At 42.8% G+C, this 23,691-nt stretch overlaps 1 protein-coding gene across 2 annotated transcripts; it reads left to right on the top strand.

Moving 5' to 3' along the window:
* The first annotated feature begins 1,471 nt into the window (after nucleotides 1-1,471).
* ALAS1 (5'-aminolevulinate synthase 1) lies at nucleotides 1,472-12,342 on the top strand. Of its 2 annotated transcripts, none has more exons than XM_020796673.3 (11): nucleotides 1,472-1,611; nucleotides 3,040-3,269; nucleotides 4,926-5,141; nucleotides 5,939-6,082; nucleotides 6,183-6,405; nucleotides 7,023-7,207; nucleotides 8,156-8,335; nucleotides 8,438-8,602; nucleotides 9,709-9,977; nucleotides 10,869-11,031; nucleotides 12,051-12,342. In XM_020796673.3, exons 2-11 carry the CDS (start codon nucleotides 3,071-3,073, stop codon nucleotides 12,209-12,211), a joined length of 1,905 nt encoding a protein of 634 aa, XP_020652332.2. In that variant the 5' UTR covers nucleotides 1,472-1,611; nucleotides 3,040-3,070; the 3' UTR covers nucleotides 12,212-12,342. The 2 variants fall into 2 exon arrangements, with proteins under 2 accessions (XP_020652332.2, XP_020652333.2); XM_020796674.3 differs by lacking the exon at nucleotides 1,472-1,611 and adding an exon at nucleotides 1,994-2,439.
* The last annotated feature ends 11,349 nt before the right edge of the window (nucleotides 12,343-23,691 follow it).

Raw genomic sequence — 23,691 nt, forward strand, 5'->3', positions numbered from 1 at the left:
CAATAACAAATAAAGTACTATGACTCCTTAAGAAACAGTGTGAACTTCCATGGAGTCTGAGGAACTGGACTGAACTTTCATGAACCAGAGGAACTGGAATGTAATCCATGAAAGTTCACACTTGAAATAAATATTTACCCACAGGTTCATGCGTTGTGAAAGCTCAGTGGATTAGGTATCTGGCTGTGGAGTCAGAGGAGTTCAATTCCCCCCTGTGCCTCCTGGGAGAAGAGCCAGCCTGGGTGGCCTTGGGCAGGCTGCACAGTCCCAGGATACCCTCAGAAGAAATGAATGGTAAAACACTTCTGAGGACCCTCTACTAGACACGGTGGTATTTGTATACGAATACCCACACACACATGGAGATAACAAGGGTCCACTCATCAATATGCTAATGCAACAGGGTCTGCGCTCCTGTCTTATCGCTCCAGGGCTTGCGATCGGCTCGCCGCTCCTGACAGGAGGTGGGATGACAAACCTCTCTGCCAGGTCGAAGAGCGGCTCAGCGATCACGATCTCCGGAGCGATAGGATGGAAGTGTGGACCCCACACAGCATTAGTGCCTCACTGACTGTGCCAATGAGTGCACTTGTTATCTCCACCTCTGTGGGGACATTCGAATAGGATACAGTACATCCATCTCTACTCTACTTAGAAAATCCTGAAAAGGGTTGCCGTAATTCAGAATTGACTTGATGGCATATGGTTATTATTATACATTATGAAGCTGGGGACCTCCTTAAGACAGACACGGAATATGAAATTTCAGTAAGGCAACAGCATTATTAGCACCTGTGATGGAGGTAGCATGATCATCATACCACTCCCTTTCTGAAACTGCCTTTTCTATACCCGTATCCGTCCCGGGTCACCCCTTGGGTTCCCCACCTCTATAATGTATACTCGGCTACAAATATTTTACAGTAGCTTCAACACTACTTAAACCCTAACCCATCCGACCCGCCGGGCTCTCACAAGTGGAGCAGCGCCGCCGCCACCCACAGGGTAGCTAAGCAATATAAGCTGGGCATCGTTAAGTAGATTTGCAATCTTAAATACTCCCAATTAAAACAAAACCCATTAACGGAATTCTGTTTCTTTCAGAAGGCGAAGTTCGCTTCTCTTTGGAGAGTCCGCCGTCCACGGGATCCTCTCCTCTCCTCTCCCAGTGCAGTGGTCCTTTCGGGGGGGGGGGAATCAGGCTCAGGGCAGCCACTGCCCTGCTTAAGGACCCCCGGGCGCCGTCCCCACCCAGACCTTCGAAGGCATCCACCCGCCCTCTCGCTCGTCGAGCAGCCAACAGAGGCAGACAGCGACGCGCAACTTCCCAAAACAGAGCAAGCGACCAAAACCTCTCAACTGCCCCGAACCAACCCTTCCCCTCCGGTGGGCTTAAAAGACGCACCACGGATCTAGAACTATCGTGTTGCGCGCATGCGCGTCTGCGGTAAAGTGGCGCCTGCGCGGCTCCGGAGAGCCTTTCGGCGGGGGAGGGGGAAAGCACCACTTCTTGCGCCTGCGCAGTGCTTCCGGAGGACTGGCTATATTAGGAGACTCACCGGCGCTGCCCTCCTAGTGCGGAAAGAAGAAACGAGGCGGTTTGGTTCATTGGTGGGTAAAGGGTGCGCGCGCGGGGGGGGGGGGGGGAAGAAGGAGGAAGGGTTGCGCGCTGTTTTATTCCGTTAGCCGGACGGACTCGAGCGCTTGGGTGACATTCTCTGGCCTCCTCGGCGATGTTCCGGTGGAGCTGTTTCTGAGGCGGCGGCGGCGGCGGCGGCGGCGGCCTTAAGCGGCTCTTCTGCCGCTCCTGACCTTGTCCGAGTCCTGCCCGCGGGGAGGGGAGGCGGGCGGCGTCGACCGGTCGGTCGCTCTGAGGGCTCTTTCTGCCGCCCGTCCGCCCTTCTCCTCTGGGTCGCGGAGGCTGAGGAGCGCTCCGAAGGTCGTCGTCCGCGGCGACCAAGAGGGCCCCGAGGGAGGTGCGGCTTGTCCTCCTGGCCCCTTCTCACCTCTCCCTCTCCCTCTGCCGGGAGCTTGGCTGAGTCCTCTGAGTTGCACGCCTTGGGACAGGACAAAAAAGGGGGGCTTTCCCGGGCCCTTCCTTGCCCTCTGGGAAGGGTTGGGGGTCTTTGGGGCCCTCATGTGGGAAGAGATGCGGTTCTGTCTAAAAACCGGACCAAAAATAGGAATCTTTAGGTGCTCTTTTAGGGAATGTGGATGAGGGTTATTGGCAGAATAAAACGTCCTGGCCCCCATCCCCACCCCATCTTCCCTTAATAAACTCCCTAGAAACTCCTTGTGGAGTGTTGACCCCACAAAGCGTTTCTAGGGGCTTGAAGGCAAACAGGTTTGTTGTGACATTGTTTTGTGTCCTCTGAAGCTTGGGATGCATTTGCGAAATGCATGGAATGGCAACTCGAGATTTAGGCTTGCAGTATTTAGGTAAGTGACCTGAGCATAACATTGCTGAAGCCTAGCTCACAAAACTACACTGCTCTGAGATGGCTAGTTTTAAATACACCACCACATTGTCTTGTTTTGTGTTACTGTGGGCTGGCAGGGCTCCCCATCCCAAACTGATGGAGACTTGTTGATCTCCTAGTTGCTGCTGTTCTCCCACTTTTTCTTTCTTGTTTGATATTCAAGCAGTGATACATGAAAATACTACATCTATTGAATTTTTATTAGTGTGATGTTTGGCCATATTTTTCTCTATTGCTCAGACATTGTGTGCATTTCTAATTAATTTGTGGTAGTACTACGATTAGAGGCTTATCGTTGCTTACTTAATTTGTTACTGTTATCCAGATTGCAGTTATTCTTAAAAGGTGGTTTTGCACACTGTAAAAATTGTAGGAAAAGCTGTAATTTGCAGGAACTAGCCCATATATTTTCATATAAAAGCTACCATTATATTGAAGGTTCAGTGTCTTCTATACATGCAAGATTGTTACTTTTGTTAATCTTTATGTAATACAGTGGCTGTCTGCATTTTGTTGTGTATTTGTAGGAGATTAATATTTATTTTTGGATTTTTTGTAGCTTCCAGTAGAACTTCTGAAAAACCTTGAAAATGGAAACTGTTGTTCGCCGCTGCCCATTCCTATCACGAGTATCCCAGGCTTTCTTGCAGAAGGCTGGCAAATCCCTTCTTTTCTATGCCCAGAACTGCCCTAAAATGATGGAAGTTGGGGCCAAGCCTGCTTCACGGCCCCTAAGTACTTCAGTGGCTCTCTGCCAACAGACTGAAAAAACCACCTCTGCCAGTGAAGGTAAGGCTGAACTCCATAGTTAAAGTGTAATCCATTATAATTGGAAACTGTTTTCTTCAAATATTGTCAAGCTGTTTTGAAAAGTACTAGTTGTGATCATACATCTGAAAAGAGAATACAGTTGCAATAGCATTTGTCTCATCTTATTTCACTAGGAAAGCTCTTCAGACTTCTCTTATTTCATCTACGAGAATACTGGAGAAGTGCATAAGTTGTTGGCTGATATGCTTAGGTACTTAACATAAACGCTTCAAGACAGAATTATATTGAAATTAGTTTAGATAGATAGAGAACTCATCTGTCTGCCCTTTGAACATAACATTGTCTTGTGTTCTGAGACCAAGTATATTGTAACCATCCTCTTGTGGAATTTAAGAACTAAGGTAAAAGGGGGTATAAAGCTTAGTGCATACTATGGAAAAGGAAATTAAAGTTTTTCCCCATGAGGAACTTGTTGAGGTTCTTCCCATTTTGCACAACAAGTAGTGAAGTCCCTAGCTAGCTCTGTGTAAAATTACCTGCCATGTCTTTCCTCATACTGTATTCTTTTGCATCAGGAAACAACAGCAAGTTAAGATTTGCAAATATAATGGGTTTGTTTGGGTTTTATTTATTTATTTTTATTTTGTATTATTGAGGTATATATTGGTGCCTCAAGTGTGCCACAGATTTCTAGAGTCTGTCAGAAAGGAAACTTCTGGAAGTTGTAACTGTATCACAACTACCAGTACCAGCAGTACAGTATGGTCTTAAAGCATATTTTTCTTTGAAGATCTTAATGAATTCATTGGAGGTTAATCCCCTTGTAAATACGCAGAGAAATGCCTCAGGGTGCAGTCTAGTAAACAAGGAATGGGAAGCCTATTGCCATTTGTATGCTGCCAGACTTAAGCTCTGCTCAGCATTGACTGTGTTGGTCAACACAGACAGGAGTTGTAATCCAGTAATATCTGGAGGGCTTCATACTTCCATCCCTGCTATGCATAATTTCCTGAGAGGAAAACCTTATTCCATCATTAAGTGTTTGGTACCTGTATTTGTTGAGGGGAGTGCACTAGCTTCATTCTCTTTGTTGCATTGTACATGGAAACATGACTAGTTGAAGAGAGAGAGACTGCTGTACTCTGGTAGCTTTTCTGTGTGAGCCAGCCCCCTCCCATGAATCGGGATTCTGGCTCAGATGGAGCAGTTACCTGGGTACATTCAAAACCATCACATTGTAATTTTCAACGTGATCAGGTGGTGGTGGCAGCGTGAGGGCATTATATGGCAGCTTCCTTGATTGCATTACTAACAAATGAAATGTTTTCCCAAACACTTGGCTGTTCGTTTCCATTTTAATACCATTTAAATTCCATTTTGGCTAGCTAACATTTTTTTACTGCGCTTAATTTGATTTCTTGGCAGGAGTGGGGAATTGACTCTTGGCAATGCATATAGTTTTATTTTGAGAACTTATGTGTGTTTCTTCAGGAGCTTCATGTTAAAAATGTTTTCATTTACTTGCTGATGCTTAAGGGACTGAGTAGTTTGAATTAGTTGTATTTCAGATGTTATGTGAATTCTCAGTGTCCTGAAACAGTGACATCTATCAAAATGATCCACTCTTATCTCTTTGCTGTGTTTCAAAACACTCATTATTTTTGTTCATTCAAGAGGTCAAACCTTCCCCAGATGTGGCTCAAGAAGATATAAGCAGATCTCAACTTCCTGCCACCTACCAACCCATTACTAGCCAGAGTGCTAGCCAAGCTACTGTGTCTAAATGTCCCTTCTTGGCAGCTCAGATCAGTGAAGGGAACAGTAATGTTTTCTGCAAAGCCAGCCTGGAACTCCAGGAGGATGTAGAAGAAGCACAAGCTGTAAGGAAAGGTATGACCTCATCTTAATAGTGTGTTTAAAAAAAAAAAAAACATTGTGCTATACAAGCTTAAAGAAGAGGGAGGGACCAGATACAATTGTACTATTTTATCAAGCCTTAAAGTGTCCAGCTTTAATAAAAGCCAGATGATTGACATCTGGTGGTTCCTTTCTTTTATAAGTCTGTTTTTATTTGCAGTTAGTTTTGATGTTAGAATAATTGTAGTTCTGAAGCCCATATAAGTCAAAGATCTTTGTCATTTTACAAGAACACTATTTTCTGTAAGTAGGGCTAGGAAACGGAATAAAGCAGTTTTTGACAGTTAACTCACTTTCATATTAAAATACACTGTTAAATAATAGAGTTCTCCATGCCTGTGCTATGAATGCCTGGCTACTTTCAATCAAGTGCTAATTGGTTTTTGGCAGCTTTGAGTTTGGCGTTATGGCTGATGTAAAACCCTACATTCTTCGTTGTAGAGGGCAGAGGAGGAGTGTCACTGAATGATTGCTTTTTTGTAAAAACTATCAGTTTATTAGCTATTTGTTAACTGTTGGCAAAATTAGACAGTGAAGGTGAATTTATGCTGTGTTTTTGAAAATATGAATATTGGATGGCCTACAATTTGAATTGAGTGAATCTCCACTATTCTGATACTTATATTCAAATATTCCTTTATTTATTAAATAACAAACCAACACATTATGGGATCCTTTGTATATTTTTTTTTAAAAAAGTTTGAGCTATCAAGCTATGCTGGAGCAATATGTATGATTGTTAATCTTTTTATGCTGGCTTTCTTGTACAGAGTTTGCCAAAGCACCAGAAAATACTGTTGGGGTTAACATTGATGGTGAAAAGCAAAATGGCCTGCTGAAGAAATTCCAGGACACTTTGTTGAAGCAGCGGCCAGAACGGGTGTCTCATCTACTTCAGGAGAACTTGCCAAAATGTAAGGCTTATTCTTGTTCGACTGATAATAGAAATCAAAGTTCTTTCTTGCACATTCTAACTGCAGTGTGTCACTTGTATGAGTATCTTGTTTTTTTCAGCTGTTTCTACTTTCCAATATGACCAATTCTTTGAGAAAAAAATTGATGAGAAAAGAAGAGATCACACGTACCGTGTGTTCAAAACAGTGAATCGAAGAGCCCAAATATTTCCCATGGCAGATGATTACTCAGAGTCCCATACCAGCAAAAAGGAGGTTTCTGTCTGGTGTAGCAATGATTATCTTGGCATGAGTCGTCATCCTAGAGTTTGTGGAGCTGTTATGTAAGTATTTGTTTAATTGAAAACAAAATGTTGGGTGATTATAGTGTCTTTTAAAACTTTGCAGAATTCCATTGTTAATTAGAAATACATTTTTTTACAAAATGGCTTGATTGGTAGGTCTTTTTTTGTTACAAGAAGATTATAGTGTGTCGACTCTGAACATGTAGCTAACATCCAGATTGTATTTCTTCTTCTCTTCTCTATCAGGCAGCTCACTGCAAATGAGAGCAGCCATTCTGTTGTCCAATCACAGTCAATCCTACCAATACACAAATGTCTGTACGATTTTATCCCTAAATAGAACTGCTATAAACGTGTCATCCAAGATCCCAGCAGCATCAAGAGACAATTTCTTCTGTTCTTCTAATGATTTCTTGGTCTAAATCATCATTTCACATAGCATCAATCTGGTTGATTTCAATTAACCAATTAAGTTCCACTGCATATTTTTTTAAAAGTGCCTCTGTTCTAAAGAACAAACCAGTTTGTTTGTTCATCACTGTTTAATTGGTAGATTGATTCACAGTTACTTGAAATATGGATTGGAATGTAAGCAATTTGCAAATGTGAGGTTGTCCCAAGTAGTGTTAATATCCCTGTTGGAAACACCTTCACAGAGAAACACTGAAACAACATGGTGCAGGAGCAGGAGGCACAAGGAATATTTCGGGAACCAGTAAATTCCATGTTGATCTCGAAAAAGAATTGGCTGATCTTCATGGGAAAGATGCTGCTCTGTTGTTTTCTTCCTGCTTCGTTGCTAATGATTCGACACTGTACACATTAGCCAAAATGTTGCCGGGTAAGATCTGACTTGTACATGCTGTGTTACAGTTCCTAGCAGAAATTAGTGAGAAACTTTGTCCTGGAGAAACCCCCTCCCCCGAAAATCTTGGAGAATTCATGTTTTAATCTGGGCCAGAAACTTGGCTGGCTGTGAGTTGACTGTAGCTTGTAATATTTTCAGTCCATCAGGGAGAGGTGTGGGTGCATGTTCATGGTGTTTTTATCTTGAAATAATAAAATGGGTGATGAAACTAGATGTGTGAAAGACAAAATGCGAACTTGTTCCCCCTTCTTCGCCTGCTTTTTTAAAGGCTACAATACAAGGAGCTGCCAAATAGATCTCCAGTATATTCCGTTGTGCTCCAAATAAGCCAAACACAGAGAGCAGATGACACTTCTTTATATAATAGGTGGTCATAAGAGTACAGGGATGTGTGGGATGCCCCTTCCACTTCCTCTGATAGGCAGGGTCATATTAGGCCACTGCTAGAAGAGAACTCTCCTCATTTTAGCCCTCCTTGGTCAGTAGATCATCAGTGGTGCTTTGCAGACACTCCCACCATATTATACTGGTTGTCCTGTTTTCACAGTGTTGCTGTCCTGCCTGAATTTCTAGTATTCTCTTTTCCCACGGATACAGATGTTAATAATGGGTGTCATGAAAAAAATTGCAGGTTAAGGCAAAATAGTCTGGTAATATTTGAACTGCAGTTCTAATCTAGAGGGAGTCTTCTGTACCAGCATTTTGCACTCAAAGTGTATTTCTCCGCCAGATAAGGTATCCTTGTTTGACAGGCATCTAGCACTAATCATAAGAGTTCTGTAACTTTTTTTAGATGCAGATTGGGCTGATTGTTATCTCCCTTGTAGTGAGTTGTCCCAAAGCTATCTACAAAAGATTAAGCTGCAGTGTTGTAGGCAAGAACTTTGATGTGACATGTCTTTTCTTTTCCCTCCATCCCAGGCTGTGAAATTTATTCGGATGCAGGAAATCATGCTTCTATGATACAAGGGATTCGAAATAGCAGAGTGCCGAAACATATTTTTCGCCATAATGATGTTGATCATCTCCGAGAATTATTGAAAAAATCCAATCCATGTACTCCCAAAATTGTTGCATTTGAAACTGTTCATTCAATGGATGGTATGTATGCTGTATTAGGCGCAAGTTTCTGAAACTTTGCAAGACATGAGTTTTGAAGGGCAAGAGCCTGATGGGAGATCTGTGACTATTACTCTGTTGTAGGTGCAGTTTGTCCCTTGGAAGAGCTTTGTGATGTGGCTCATGAACATGGGGCAATCACTTTTGTAGACGAAGTACATGCGGTTGGACTGTATGGAACTCATGGTGGTGGTATTGGAGACAGAGATGGAGTAATGCATAAAATGGACATTATCTCTGGAACTCTTGGTATGTATGCTCAATGCTGTTTATTTTAATGGTGAAATATGACTCAATGTGAGTCAAGAGGAAGAATAATTGTACTACTCCAATCACTAAATCTGCAGGAATAGTTCTGGCACTTTGGCATCAAGTTGATGTTTGTGAAAACATTAGTAGATCTGGAGAGTTCTGCCCGTACTTTGGAACTGAACTCTAAAGTATAACATTCTTAATCCTGCAATCTCTTGTGGGAGTTGTGTAAGAATAGATTTGGTAAGCACAGAACCAGTAAATCTAGATAGTAGCAGCAGGTTTAACCACTTCAACTGATGGGTGGCTACCTTAAATTGAAAAGCTGCTGTAAAGATAAAACATACATTCTATTTAGGGAAGTATTTCATCTCCTTAAATTTAAAGGAACTGTAAACTTGTCAGTTGGCATTATGTAAGACTAATAACATGTAATCACCTCAAGCTGCTTGTCCTTCTGTGGCAAGCCTCTTTCAAAGGAATTGGTTTACAGAAGTTACGCTTTTCCAGTAGACTATGAGTGTACTGAATTCACTAAAGCGTTCATGTTATTTGAGCATTAAAGCTATTAATACAAATCACCATAGCACAGTAAAGATGACTAAATGTTAGTATTTTGTGATTTTGGGTTATAGATCATGAGCTTCAACCCTCTTTGATATTCCTGTTAGTCAATATTTATTTATTGGACTTATGTGCCACTGATCTCTTAAAGACAATTTCCAGAACCATCTTCCAAGTGAAAATCTCACTTTCAAAGCTTGCTATCTCTCAGGAGGCAGCTTCATTTTGTGTTTCTCCAAACCCCGCCCCCCAGGTTGTAAGACTTCTGTTTATGTTGAATGTAATTTCTCTGTGAATACAGGCCTATGTACATATGTACAGTAGCATATTTTAAAATTAATAGGTTTGATAGTGAAGGAACACTTTATTTCACTGCATCAAGAACTTGAGAGAGCTCTTTTTGTAGAAGAGAGAACAGAACAAAGTGCGAAGTGTTTGTTGAGTATCTAGTCCTTATCCAAAATGTGTAGCTCAGTGTTGATAGATGATAACTAAGCCAAGAATTTGGTAAAATAATTTCTCTCTTTTTTTAACTTCAGGCAAAGCCTTTGGTTGTGTAGGAGGCTACATCGCCAGTACTGGTTCTCTGGTAGACACCGTTCGCTCATATGCTGCTGGCTTCATCTTTACAACATCACTGCCCCCCATGCTTTTAGCTGGTGCACTAGAATCTGTGAGAATTCTAAAAAGTGCTGAGGGGCAAGTTCTTCGCCGCCAGCACCAGCGAAATGTTAAACTGATGAGGCAGATGCTGATGGATGCAGGGCTCCCTGTCGTGCATTGTCCCAGTCACATCATTCCAGTCAGGGTAAGTGTTTAAGATATCCAGACCTAGAAAGCAGAAAGCTCTGTTAAGCATAATGAAACAGGTTTGCTGCTCTTTTATGTGCTGCAGTCTTCATTTTGAAGTATACAGGTGCTTGTTCACCTCTGAAATGTGGCACTAATGATCATTGCTTGCAGATTTTTGGTAGAGTTTGCTGCTTTTGAATTTCTAAAGGAAATTTGCATTGAACTAGCTAAAAATAGACTAGTATTAACCCAGAAAAATTGTCTATAACATGTCCTTCAAGCCTCTCCTTCCCTGCTTGCTTTCTTTTATAGTGTTTTGCCTTGTTAAGAGATTGCAATCTCAAATGTTTGCATACTTTGTGACTTTTTTGGATATTATTATAAGAATACCACACTTAGTATGGGTATCAGAATTTGTTGCTGATTCCCAGCATTAAAACTAGAGAAACTGGCCATATGTAGGGGATTGGGTGGGCATAAGCCATTCTGAAAGGCTGTTGTCAGTCTGTGTTTCTTAGTGACCTCCAAGGCCAGTTGGGGTATTGGAAAGTGACACTGATTAGGAAAGGGATGGCATGAAGCTTTCCTGTTTCTTTGTAGGATGTAGGTAGTGGGAGGGATGCTTTCTGATCTGAGGCAAAGAGAAATGGTATAAGATCATATCATTCACCTTCCACTTCATTAATATGTTTCTTCTCTATTTTGCTCACTTTCTCTTAGTTTTCCATCGTATCTGCCTAGCTAGCAGTGCATACAGCCCATTAAATCCTGGTGTGTATAATATGTGGAGTTTGCCATAGGAACATTTCAGTCCTCAATGATGAGTGATTGTGCATGTGCTTAGGTATTTGTAAACCTTGGGAAATTAGCTAGAAATACAGTATACATTTAATTTTGCTAAATTCAGGTTGCAGATGCTGCTAAAAATACTGAGATTTGTGACCGGATGATGAGCCAGCATAGCATCTACGTCCAAGCAATAAACTATCCCACTGTGCCACATGGAGAAGAGCTGCTGCGAATTGCTCCTACACCTCATCATACTCCACAGATGATGAACTATTTTATTGGTGAGTGCCCAATCATAGAAGCACAGCAATATTTCATAAAAGTTTTCATATTTTGAAAAGTGAACTTGCTCAACTCCATTGCAAAAGATCACTCTTTACAGAGAAATATTCATCTGTTTTGCAATGGCTGGTAACTGCTACAAACACTAGAAGTGTATATGACTCCTGAATGTATAGAAACATGCCATCTAATACATAAAACTGAATTTTAACCACCTTTTCCCCAGTTACAAATAAGATGATAAAAAGTTTGGTATCTTAAGGCAACACTTGCACAAACTAGATTCAATTTGTTCAGGATGTGTTATATTTCTATAATAAAGATGAATTACAGGTTTAAGTATGGTAGTTTTATCATAACATTATTTTAACTGAGGTTTTTGCATCTTCATACTAGCTGTGCAATTTACTAGTTTGCTTTAAGATGAGACCCTGTGTGGTTTTCTGGTTTCTCTGTGGAAAGCCACATAGACATGTAACTGCCATAGCACTGCCCCACTAATACATTACTGTGTTGCCAGCATGTCTGTCATCTCTCTGCTATCACTGAAGCTTACCCAGTGTTGAGACAGTGTTAAGAACAGAGGTGCATATGCACCCTCTAATGCTATACTAGGTCCACAGGTAGTAGTACTTTTAACCTCAGATGTGGTTCAGTGAAAAGCAGAGCACCTCGCCTATCTACAAGACTGGCTTAAGCAAAAAATGACCATTGTCTAGTAAATAAAGCAGGATTTAAAACAAGATTAGGGACTATCAGTTATAGGCCCACTAGGATTTGCAAAGCATCATAAACCTCTGTACATAATTGGGTATTAAAGGGTCAGGCTTTAATTTAGAGGTGCATTCATTGGTGCTTTGTAAATCAAGATGATTATGTTAACAAGCTGTATTGAATAAAGGTTGTGTTTCAGACACCTTTGGGTTTTATTAGAATTGTAATTTGTCTTACAGGACTTTGTGCAACTGATTAACAAAATCATTAACTTTTTTAACTTGTCAATATCTCCTTCTTGCAGAGAAATTGCTAAATACATGGAAGGAAGTTGGCCTGGAACTGAAGCCACATTCCTCAGCTGAATGCAATTTCTGTCGGCGACCCCTGCACTTTGAGATGATGAGTGAAAGGGAAAGATCCTACTTCAGCGGAATGAGCAAACTTGTATCAGCTACTGCTTGAAGTAAATTGTACCTGTAGTTATGTCTAGCTGTCTAATAGTCCAGTATTCATTGTAGCCAATTTTCTGTATTATGTGCATTTTATTCCATTGTGTACACACAAAATTCCAGCAAATAAAATTTGATGGTATATATCCTGTGTTTCATTTTCTGTTTGAAAGGCAATTGATAACTACATATATGTATTTTGCTAGCCTCTCTCAAAATGCCTTTTTCACTATCAATCACATATGATTAACTGGTGTAATATTTTGCCACACAAACTTGCTGGGAAACCACAATTGACCAGTTACATTGTGCATGAATGACATGCTAAAAACTGTGCTCACCACATGTACCTTTTCCTATGGCAAAATATTAACAGGACAGGAACAGGGAACATGAGAGACGTGACACAGGGTTAAAGCGCTCACATGACGGTATCAGTGTGCCCTCAACAAATTCCAGTTCTGAGATTCTTTTGTTTCTGCAGAAGAGAGATTATAACAAAAAAAATCTTAAGTGTTCATCCTTCAGTTTTCCTTGGCATGTTGAGTAATATATGCAAGTTGAGTTCACTATACCTTACACATTTTATTTGCATATCCTAGACTATCAGCACAAAATTTGGGATGTGCTCTGTCTGGGCAGTTCAAAAGTAGGACTTAGTAGTTTCTTGGGTTATGATCTCAATTTTGACAAATGTCTAGTGCGAAGGCCCTGATCCAAATTTGGGGGGCAGTGCAGAGGGTTTTAATCTCTCACCCTTGTGCTGAAATCTTGATCCAGATTAGGTACCAGTACATTTGCTATTTAAATTATTCCACTGCATTGGAAGGAATGAAAGCAGAGGCAGTAAATGGCAAAATGGTGAAGCTATGACAACAGCTACTCAGTTCAGGTCCTTCAAGTCACTTTCATTATTTCACTTTTATTGCATTATAATGAAAAAGATATTTAAAAATCCAAAATTTGAACTCCAGTTTCCTATTAGTCACAGGTTTTCAGGAAACGTAAGAAAGAATAAGACTTATTGTGCCTTCCAGAAGAAAGCACAAGCAAGTTCAAGGGGGCTTCTCATACAGATGCAGTTTGGATAGTAGTCATCGTTGTTCACATAGTCAATAGAATGTACAGTATTAACATGTCTAATTGACTCTGGTCAATGAGAGTGAATCCTCTGGGATGCAGGAGAGCTTAGTTCTGCAGGAAAAAGTAGACTACCAGGTTGTAAATTAGAGGTTTGCGTGGGTGTGGATGTTGGGGGGGGTGTGACAAACCCAGACCTACTGGGATCTATCACACAGTTACTAAGCTGCCACCAACCATTCCCTATAATAAGTCACACAGACCAGGGATGGATTTTTAAACAATAAAAGAATAAGGTTTATTTTAAATACAAACAGGGTAAATAAAACAATCAGGTGAATAAAATAAAGTAACGTGGCTTATTCTCACACACACAAGCATACAGTTTGGTTCACCTAGAACCTTTAACTTAAAGCACAGACCCTGAACCCATCAGTTCTGGCTAACCAACAGACCCCTGAACCTTTCAGGCTGGTACTCTGACACACAGTAGTACCCTGTCAGACACCCAGACTCCCACAACAGCTTCTTCTTCCCCAGCTGCTGCTTCGTCCCAACCCAGTGTCTCACAGTCTGTCTCAGCATCTAAACTTCACCACACAGGCATCACATATTTATACAGTACAGCCCCTCCTCCTGATGTCCCGCCTTCCACTCCCCATAGGATGGAACTTTCCCTCCAAACCCATGACAGACAGGTAACATCAGTGCTGTTATGTAACACCTCCCCTCTTTATAAGTTGTTTTGTAGGGGGAAAGCTAAGGTGCTTTTTCCCAAAAAAACAACCTGTATAAAACACACAACACCAATTATACCTACCATATTATACTTACTTACATTCTAAGTTAAACATTTCAAATAGGCATTTAAACATTTACCATATACATTACATCAATTTACCTTTATTAATACAAACCAATTTAAAACCAGGTACATTTTAACTTTTTTGTCATCATTATATACATATAGTCCATGTTCTTTCGCCGTCTTCAGTCTTCAGGTCTTCTTGATAAGGCGTCAGCAACACAGTTCACTGACCCTCTGACCACCTTCACTTCAAAGTCATAGTCCTGTAAGTTCAAAGCCCACCTCATAAGTTTGCTATTGTGGGTTTTCATTGTCTTTAGCCATTGCAATGGTGAATGGTCAGTACACAGAACAAAATGTCTTCCCCAGATGTAAGGCTTGGCCTTCTGGATCGCGTAGACTATGGTCAAACACTCCTTCTCCACGGTTGCCAAATGTCTCTCACCTTTTTGAAGTTTCCTACTCAGGTAGGACACTGGATGCTGGTCACCATTCTCATCCTCTTGGCACAGAACTGCTCCTACCCCGCTGTTAGACGCATCGGTGTAGATGATGAACTCCCGGTCGAAGTCTGGAGCACGCAGGACAGGATAGTTGATTAACGCCTCCTTCAACCTCTGGAACGCCGCCTCACAGTCGCTGGTCCACGGGATGCGGTCATCAGCCTTCTTCCTTGTCAGATCGGTCAGCGGAGCCGCAATCTCGCTAAACCTCGGGATGAACTTTCTGTAGTAGCCCACCAACCCAAGAAATGATTTGACTTTTTTCTTGGTGTTGGGTCTAGGCCAATCACGAACAGCTTCTATTTTGGCCTCCAGGGGTTTTATCATTCCACCCCCTACCATGTGACCCAAGTATTTTATTTCTGGGCTACCCAGCTGACACTTGCTGGCCTTTACTGTTAGCCCTGCTGCACTTAACCTCTGCAGCACTAACTCCAGGTGTATCAGGTGATCTTCCCAGGTATTACTGAAGATCCCTATGTCGTCAATGTAGGCCACTGTAAAGTCACTGAGCCCTGCCAAGGTCTGGTCCATCAGCCTTTGGAATGTGGCTGGTGCATTTCTGAGACCAAAGCTCAGGACTCGAAACTCATAGAGACCAAAAGGGCTGCAAAAGGCAGTCTTTTCTTGATCCCTGGGATCAATTCTTAATTGCCAATATCCCTTTACCAGGTCCAATGATGAGATGAACTGACAACCCCCTATGGTTTCAATCAGGTTGTCTAGCCTGGGCATTGGGTAGGCATCAGGAGTGGTTACACGGTTTAATTTCCTGTAATCAACACAAAACCTAATGCTCCCATCAGGCTTGTCCACAAGGACTATCGGAGAGGACCAAGGACTAGAAGAGGGGACGATTATGTTCTCCCTAAGCATCTCGTCCAGCTCCTTCCGCACCTTGTCCCTATAGGGTCCCGTTACTCGGTATGGGGATACTGCCTGCGGGGGTGCATCCCCTGTGTGGATCCGATGCATCACTCCCTTCACTATCCCCGGCTTGTTGGAAAACACCTGTTGATATTTACTAAGCAGCATTTTTAGTTCTTGCCGCTGGTCTTGGGTGAGTGCAGGACTGATCTTTACCTCCTCTGGGTTGTATTTTACTTCCCCTCTACCCTCCCAGAAGGGTAATTCCGCTTCCTCACTCTCAGCTGCTTTTATCGCGAATAAAACCCTCTGTTCCCCTCTGTAGTAGGGTTTTAGGGCATTCACATGAACAACCCTCCTTGCTTGATTCTCCTCCTGCTCTATTAGGTAGTTCAGGTCTGACATCTTGGAAATGACCCTATATGGTCCTGCCCATTTGAGCTGCAGTTTATTCTCTCTGCAGGGCCTAAGCCAAAGCACTTCCTCCCCTGGGTCAAAGCGCCTCTCTCTAGCTTTGTGGTCATACCATGTTTTCTGTCTGACCTTCTGAGCTTGCAGGTTTTCTGCTGCCAGCTCTAGATTTCTCCTTAGGTCATTCATCAAGGTGTCTATGTATGTCACAACGTCTTGTGGGTCATCCTGGGTGATCTGCTCCCAATTTTGTTTGATCAAATCAAGGGGCCCTTTCACCCGTCTCCCAAATAGAAGTTCAAATGGACTAAACCCGGTACTGGCTTGTGGCACTGATCGATAAGCAAACAAAAGGGATTGCAGCTTCTGGTCCCAATTGTTTGGATTCTCTGCCAAGTAAGCCCTAATCATGCGCATTAGAGTCCCATTGAACTTCTCAGTTAACCCATTGCTTTCAGGATGATAAGCAGTGGTTTCCTTGTGCTTAATTCCACAGATCTGCCATAAGCGTTTCATGAGCTTTGATGTGAACGATGCGCCCAAATCTGTGATTATCTCTGAGGCAAATCCCATCCTGGACATATACCCCACCAAAGCATCGGCCACTGTGTTAGTTTCAATGTTAGTCAAGGGTATGGCTTCAGGATACCTTGTGGCATGGTCCACAATTGTTAGAATGAACCTGTTCCCCCTCTTTGTGGCCTTGGGCAAAGGTCCCACAATATCCACCCCTATGCATTTGAACGGAGTGTCAATCACAGGCAAAGGGCACAACTTTGCTTTGGTCCTGTCGCGGTTATTTCCCTGCCTTTGACACACATCACATTGTTTACAGAACTCCCTGATCTGCTTCCCTATGTCAGGCCAGTAGAAATTCTGTGTGATTCTCTGCTGTGTCTTGTTCACTCCTAAGTGGGCAGCAAACATGTCAGAGTGCCCCCTTTGTAAGATCATGGGGCGATACTTTTCAGGTACCACCAGCTGACTTCTGATCCCATCTCCCCCTTTTGAGATATTCCTCAGGGTTTCTCTATATAAAATCCCCTTTTTCTCCAGAAATCTCACTGGGGTTTCAGGTGTTAGCTGGGCGTCAGTCACCTGTTCAAAACACTTTTGGAGAGTGGCGTCTGCCTTTTGCTCCTGTCCAAATCTGCTGTCTGTGGTTAAGGTTTCCACCACAGCTTCTGAACTCCCCTCTGCTTCAGTCTCTGGCTCATCATTACCCCCCTGAACTGTCCCTGTGGTGGCTTGTGAACGTGTAATCACTAGCACCCGTTTCACATGTTCAGCCAGGTCATTTCCCACGAGCACGGCTGCTGGCAGAGTCGATGAAATCGCTATCCGCCAATCTCCCCTCCAGCCTTGAAAGTTGACAGGTACCTCTGCTACTGGCAGAGAGATTATCTGCCCCTCAATCCCTGCCACCTTCATGCTCTCATTTGGGATTATAAACTCCCTAGGGATGATATCTGGATGGCATAGGGTTACTTGGGAACAAGTGTCCCGCAGCCCCCTATACTGACGGTCAAGTATTCCTACGTCCACCCCTGCTGTCTCAAACAACTGAGAATCTGTTTTTATCAGCAAGCAGCGCTTTACCTCCAGAAGAGGACCATTTTCCTCAGCCTGATCAGCAGAGGTAGCTGTTCCAGACTGAGTAGTCATGGCAACCGGCTCCCTCTGTGACACTGAGCCTTGCTCTTTCTGGACACAGAACACAGCTTTTGGCTTGGTCCCACTAGAATTCTGAGGCACCATTCCTTTTAGCTGCTTTAATTTCTCACACTCTGAGATTAGATGGCCCTTTCCCTGACAGAAATAACATTTTCTGGCGTATTTTGAGTCTTTCTCATCTTGTTTTGGTTTTCCCTCCAAAATCTGAGGTCTTGGTTTCATGTCTGAGGGCTTCCCTTCACCATGGGCCCCTCCCCCTTGCTGGCTTTTCCCTGGTCCCTGAGAGTACTTGCTGTAGGTTTCTTTGGGTTTACCTACAGATTTCCCCTCACCCAAGGGCTTTCTTATTTGGGAAATAAAATCTGCAATCTCTGCGGCTGCTGCCACAGATTTCGGTTTCCTTTCCCTCACCTGGAATTTCAATTCCCCCTGCAGGATTGAATAGAACTGTTCCAGGGCTATCAAGTCTTTAAGCTGCTCATAGGTCTCTATTCCCTCCTGCGATAGCCATTTCTCAAGCAGCCTCACCAATTGGGCCCCCACTTGGGTAAAAGTCTGTTCTGGCTTCTTGGTAAGGGACCTGAATCTTTGTCTCAGCTGCTCTGCATTTATCCCATGTCTTGCAAACACCAGTTTTTTAAACTCTGCAAAATCTTTCATCAATTCCTCAGGCATCTCGGCATAAACCTCAGCCAGGCTACCACTGATTAAAGACCGCATGATGGTCATCTTCTCAGTTTCCCTCACTGAGAAGTCCACAAACGCTCTTTCCACTAAGGAAAAGAACACCTCAGGACAATCTCCCTTGTGGTACACAGGGAATTTCTTCAGGTCAGCCTTAGACAGTTGGCCTCCCTCAGAATCCCTATTGTTATTATTGTTCTGGTTCATCAGTTCCAGTTTTCTTAATTCAAACGCCATTCTTTCTTTCTCCAGAGCAATTTTCTCTCTCTCCCTCTCTAGTTCAAATTGCCGCTGTTTCTCTCTTTCCCTTTGCTCCATTTCAAATTGCCTTTCCCTTTCCTCCCTTCTTTCTCTCTCTAATCTTTCCTCCATTTCCCTCACCCTCAGTTCATGCTGTTGGGCTAGGAGTATTTTTCTGAGTTCTGGGTCCTGCTCTCCTGTGCTGTCACCCTGCACTGAGCCAAATTCATCCTCAGAACCTTGGTCAATCTGGGGGTCTTTCACTTCACTCATGTCTGCTACTTGGCTTCGAGTCAAGGGCATACCCCCCCTCAGAACAGGCTGCTTTAAAAAGTCAAGCCTCAAAATAAAACGACCACTTTTTTTCCTTCTTGCCTCAGAACCAGCTCTCCCTAGAGATTGCTGCTGTTCTTCAGCACTTAAATTGCAACAGTATCGAGTCAGAGCCTACCCCCCTCTGCTGGGCCTCTCAGCTGGCAAGCTAGCTCGCTGTTGCTACGCAGTTTTTCCTCAGCTTTTTCCCGCCAAAACTAGGCTGCCTCAGAGCACCTTAATCTAAGTCTCCCCCGTTGGCACGTTCTTCTACTAGCGCACCTCCCCGTGAGGTACACCTAGAAGATTACCTACGCGCCTCAGACTGTCCCTGACTAGACCCCCCTTGCTCTGGGCACACCTGCCAAGGCTTTGCTGGACCGCTGGACAACTGGACCAGTCGTATCCCACACGCTGGACACCAATCAATGTGACAAACCCAGACCTACTGGGATCTATCACACAGTTACTAAGCTGCCACCAACCATTCCCTATAATAAGTCACACAGACCAGGGATGGATTTTTAAACAATAAAAGAATAAGGTTTATTTTAAATACAAACAGGGTAAATAAAACAATCAGGTGAATAAAATAAAGTAACGTGGCTTATTCTCACACACACAAGCATACAGTTTGGTTCACCTAGAACCTTTAACTTAAAGCACAGACCCTGAACCCATCAGTTCTGGCTAACCAACAGACCCCTGAACCTTTCAGGCTGGTACTCTGACACACAGTAGTACCCTGTCAGACACCCAGACTCCCACAACAGCTTCTTCTTCCCCAGCTGCTGCTTCGTCCCAACCCAGTGTCTCACAGTCTGTCTCAGCATCTAAACTTCACCACACAGGCATCACATATTTATACAGTACAGCCCCTCCTCCTGATGTCCCGCCTTCCACTCCCCATAGGATGGAACTTTCCCTCCAAACCCATGACAGACAGGTAACATCAGTGCTGTTATGTAACAGGGGGGTTATAGGTTTAGCCATGTTTTTAGTAAGGTGGGAATCCTCTTTCATCACCCCCCCCAATTAATTTGGACTATGATTGCCATGAATCTGTACCAATGGCAAGGGTTGCTAGGGCTTTTGAGAATAGAGGCTCTATATGTCCTGAAAGCTAATGATTCCTTACTCCTATAAATCCATGTATCTATTGCCTGCCTCATGAATTTGGAAAATGTTACTTCTATCCGTTTTAAAATATATATTTTTTCTAATTTATATGCCGCCCACAGTACCCAAGGGTCTCTGGGCAGCTTACAACATTTAAAATACAATAAAAAATTTGTAAAATAAAAAAATATGCAAATTATCCACCAAGAGTCCTTGAATCATTATAACTGCTTTCCCAAATCACATTCCTGAGGGGGAGAAGGCATTCCTTAGTATTACAGGTTGATCTATTTCCCCACATGTCTAAATTCAGCTGAAGCAAGATGTTATAAAACATAAGGTAGATCGTCTTAATCCAGTAAACCAGATATTGCTTTAACTATTTGTGTGTTTTTGTTTTCTTTAGAACAGCCATTTTCTAGAAGTCTAATAAATGAAATAATAAACCTCTTTTTTGCCATGGCCATACACACAATGTGAAAGGAATATAGGCTGAGTCAGGATTGTGTAAGGTGCATAACAAATCTTCTAAGAGTGTATGTGAGGAATTGGTCCCAGTCTGTGGCCCCTTCAAATGTTCCAGTGGCCCCAGGGGGTCAATATGGCCCCCATTGAGAGGCTGGTTTAGAGCCAGGAGAGACACAGAGCTTCCATATTCTTTGGGAAAGCAGGCTGGAAAAGAGGGGAAAATAGTGATAAACCACCACCACTACCCCCGTGACTTTAGAAACAAACATTTCGCTCCACCCCAAAGGCAGGTTTGCAGTACAGTGAGGTAAGGTGTGGCATGGCAAACAGGCTTCCCAGTTGCTAACTATTATTATCCAAAGAGAATAAAACCTTTGGCTTAAAGCAAAACATTACTGTCGAAGCTACACTCCCACCTGCAAAAAAACTCAAACACATTCAGACCACAGATCAAGATCCTGAACACACACTGAAAACATGAATGTATTGTTTCATTCTTTCAGCCACAATAAATGCCACAGCATAACCCTTATGTCCTGTATAGCACAGCATGGTGGTCGTGTGCCATTGGGTCGCCTCCTATTCATGGCAAGATGGTCCCATGTATGTGGCCTCTAAAATGTCCCGTCATTAACAGCCTGCTCAGCTCCTGTAAGCTCATTTATTGCCTCAATCCAACTCCTATTCCGGCAGCTTCCAACTTTCCCTAGCATTACTGTTAAAGAAGCTCAAATGAAACCTCAGCTTGGCCTTTGACCATCTGAAAGCAGTGAATCGGCAACACAATTCTATTCCACAGTGCTATCCCATCTTTACTAGCTGTGAAGGAAAGATAGAGAGAAAGGAGAAAGTGGAGCGTCAGCTGTCCCCTCAGCAAGAGACATCCACAGTGATGAAGTTGTGAGAACGAAAGGGGTATTAGAAAACAAAGGTTTGAAGGAAGAGGAAGAAACAAAGAAGGGGTAAAGGAAAGAGAAGAAAAGATTGAGGTTTGTTTTGTAGCAGAGGAGAAAGAGAGAAGAGAAGGAGGAGTTGATTTTGTCCCTGTGGGAGGAAGATACAAAAGTGGGAGGAGACAATTCAGAATACCAGGAATAGCAGAGGGATGAGAGGAAAGGGGGCAGAAGGAGAAGGATGTTGAATATAATGCAATGAGAGGATTGTTGGGAGGATTTTCCCAACCTAAAGACCGGAGGGTTGTTACCAGATCCAGACACCATCAAAGGAAACGAGACACGTATAGACTCTCTAGAATGGACAGTAGTGGTGTATCCGCCGGGGCAAGGCCGTTGAAAGAAGGTGGATCAGCTGGACGCCTCATTCAACAGTCCACCTCCGGAGGGCGACTGGGCCAGACACCCCTGCTATGGGACCATCTGCGTGGTGAGGAGTACACCTCTGAGGAAACCCCATGACTGCAAACGGTTTGGACCAGCCCCTTCATAAATCATGTTAATTCAAGGACAGATTTATTGACCGCTTCTTATGGACAATTGCCAGAGATTAGTCTGCCAGAACTGGTTGAGGTGATTGTTGATTCACCTAATGTTAAGTTCAATAAAACTGTTGATGTTCAAAAAGAGATTCCCTCGTTATTTCCCGCCAAAAGAGAGGAACTGCTTCAGATATGTGGTTCTTAACCTTTGTTACTCAGGTGTTTTTGAACTGCAACTCCCAGAAACCTCAGCCAGCAGAGCTGATGGTGAAGGCTTCTGGGAGTTGCAGTCCAAAACATCTGAATAACAAAGGTTAAGAACCAGTGATGACAAACCCGATCACACTAGTCCAGTCCAATTTATCTATATTTGAGAGAAGTCTTGTTACCCTACTCCCAATCAGATTCTGAACAAGTGGAGCTAATCTCTTTACTGGGAATGTAAGCTAAGGTTCTATAAAGATGCAGTAATGTGCACATTTTCATAATGCAGGTGATCTGCGGTTTGAATTTCAACCACAACATCTAGCTTTAAATTATTATTTTTTTCTCTCTTCCAGGAATTTCCTTTCTTTGTGAAAAATAGGAATACTCTGATACTACTGTTGTTCAAAGATAGTCTGTTTTTGCTGAACATTAGGTGAGGGGGGTGGTTAAGTCAATTATATAAATTAACAAAGCAATCAGGCAAGAGTAACATAAAACCTTGGACTCCTTAGGCAAAGCAGATAATCTTTCTATCAGTTCCAACTTTGTCCAAAGATTTCATGTGTCCACATCTGAATCCTGAAGGGCTTTCCATGCCATGTCCATGGCCAGCTGACTTCAAAATACTCTGATGGTTAAAAAGAAAAAAGTCCATTCGTATTTGGAAAAAAAACTATACACAATTTTTGGAGGATGTGTTGGACCCAAGTGTTCTGGGGCTCCTCAGACATGACAAAATTGCCTTTCCGTATCCTTTCAGGACACATGAGGACTTTTGAACTCATCTTTTTCAAATGTTAAATTCTGAGGTGAGGCAAAGATGCAGGGGTAAGGGAACACACTTGTACTTTGCCGACTGTTGCCCCATCTGGATCCCTAAGAAAATCATTCCTACTCAGAAAAGAAAAGGAAACAGTTAAATAATATTTTAGTACTAATTTATTAATATTTAAGAAGATAGGTCTTCCATACTAGGAAGTAGTACTTAAAAATCTGCCACCACCATCCTTGCAGGTGGGTGGGAGGGTTGCTGATCAACTTTTTCCCTGGAAAGCTCACTCCATAATTCAATGTGCAAAACCAAAAGCTAATCTTACCCAGGGAGAAGTAGAAAAATTATGTTTTCAACCCCTAATTGCCAGTATACAGAGTGCATGCAGTTAAAGACCTCATGTTTTCAGAAAGTGGCAAAATTAAGAGGCAGAGCATCAGGGTCAGAGAATGCTAGTCATACAAAGATGTTGTCAAAAGGAGTGGGCAGTTTTCACTATTCAATTCTGTTGGGGAGGTAACACTAAACCACAATTTCATGATTACCAGCTGATGGCATTATCTTATAGTCCTTGCTCTCAAATATTATTTTACAGTCATCTAGTCCCTGCTGCAGCATCATTGCTTTCTCACTAGGTCAGTATACTAGAAGTCAAAGCAAGCTAAGATCACAAGAAGTCTTGCATGCTCTGCTCGACATAAGCATGAAGTGGCACTCTCTTATATTTTGGACTTTGCTTGATTTGTGTGCATCCTTGTCAGAAAGAGTAATCATATCATTTCATCTGGAGATGCCAGCAAGTGCACTTTGTTTTCCACTTGACATATCATTCCATGTGTGATGCTCTTTCCTGTGTTGTTTAGTACAGGGGTCATCAACCTCCGGTCCGGGGCCTAGTGCCGGTCCATGGGTT

The sequence above is a fragment of the Pogona vitticeps genome, chromosome 2 (genome assembly GCF_051106095.1).
Source record: "Pogona vitticeps strain Pit_001003342236 chromosome 2, PviZW2.1, whole genome shotgun sequence".
NCBI classification, from domain to species: domain Eukaryota; kingdom Metazoa; phylum Chordata; class Lepidosauria; order Squamata; family Agamidae; genus Pogona; species Pogona vitticeps.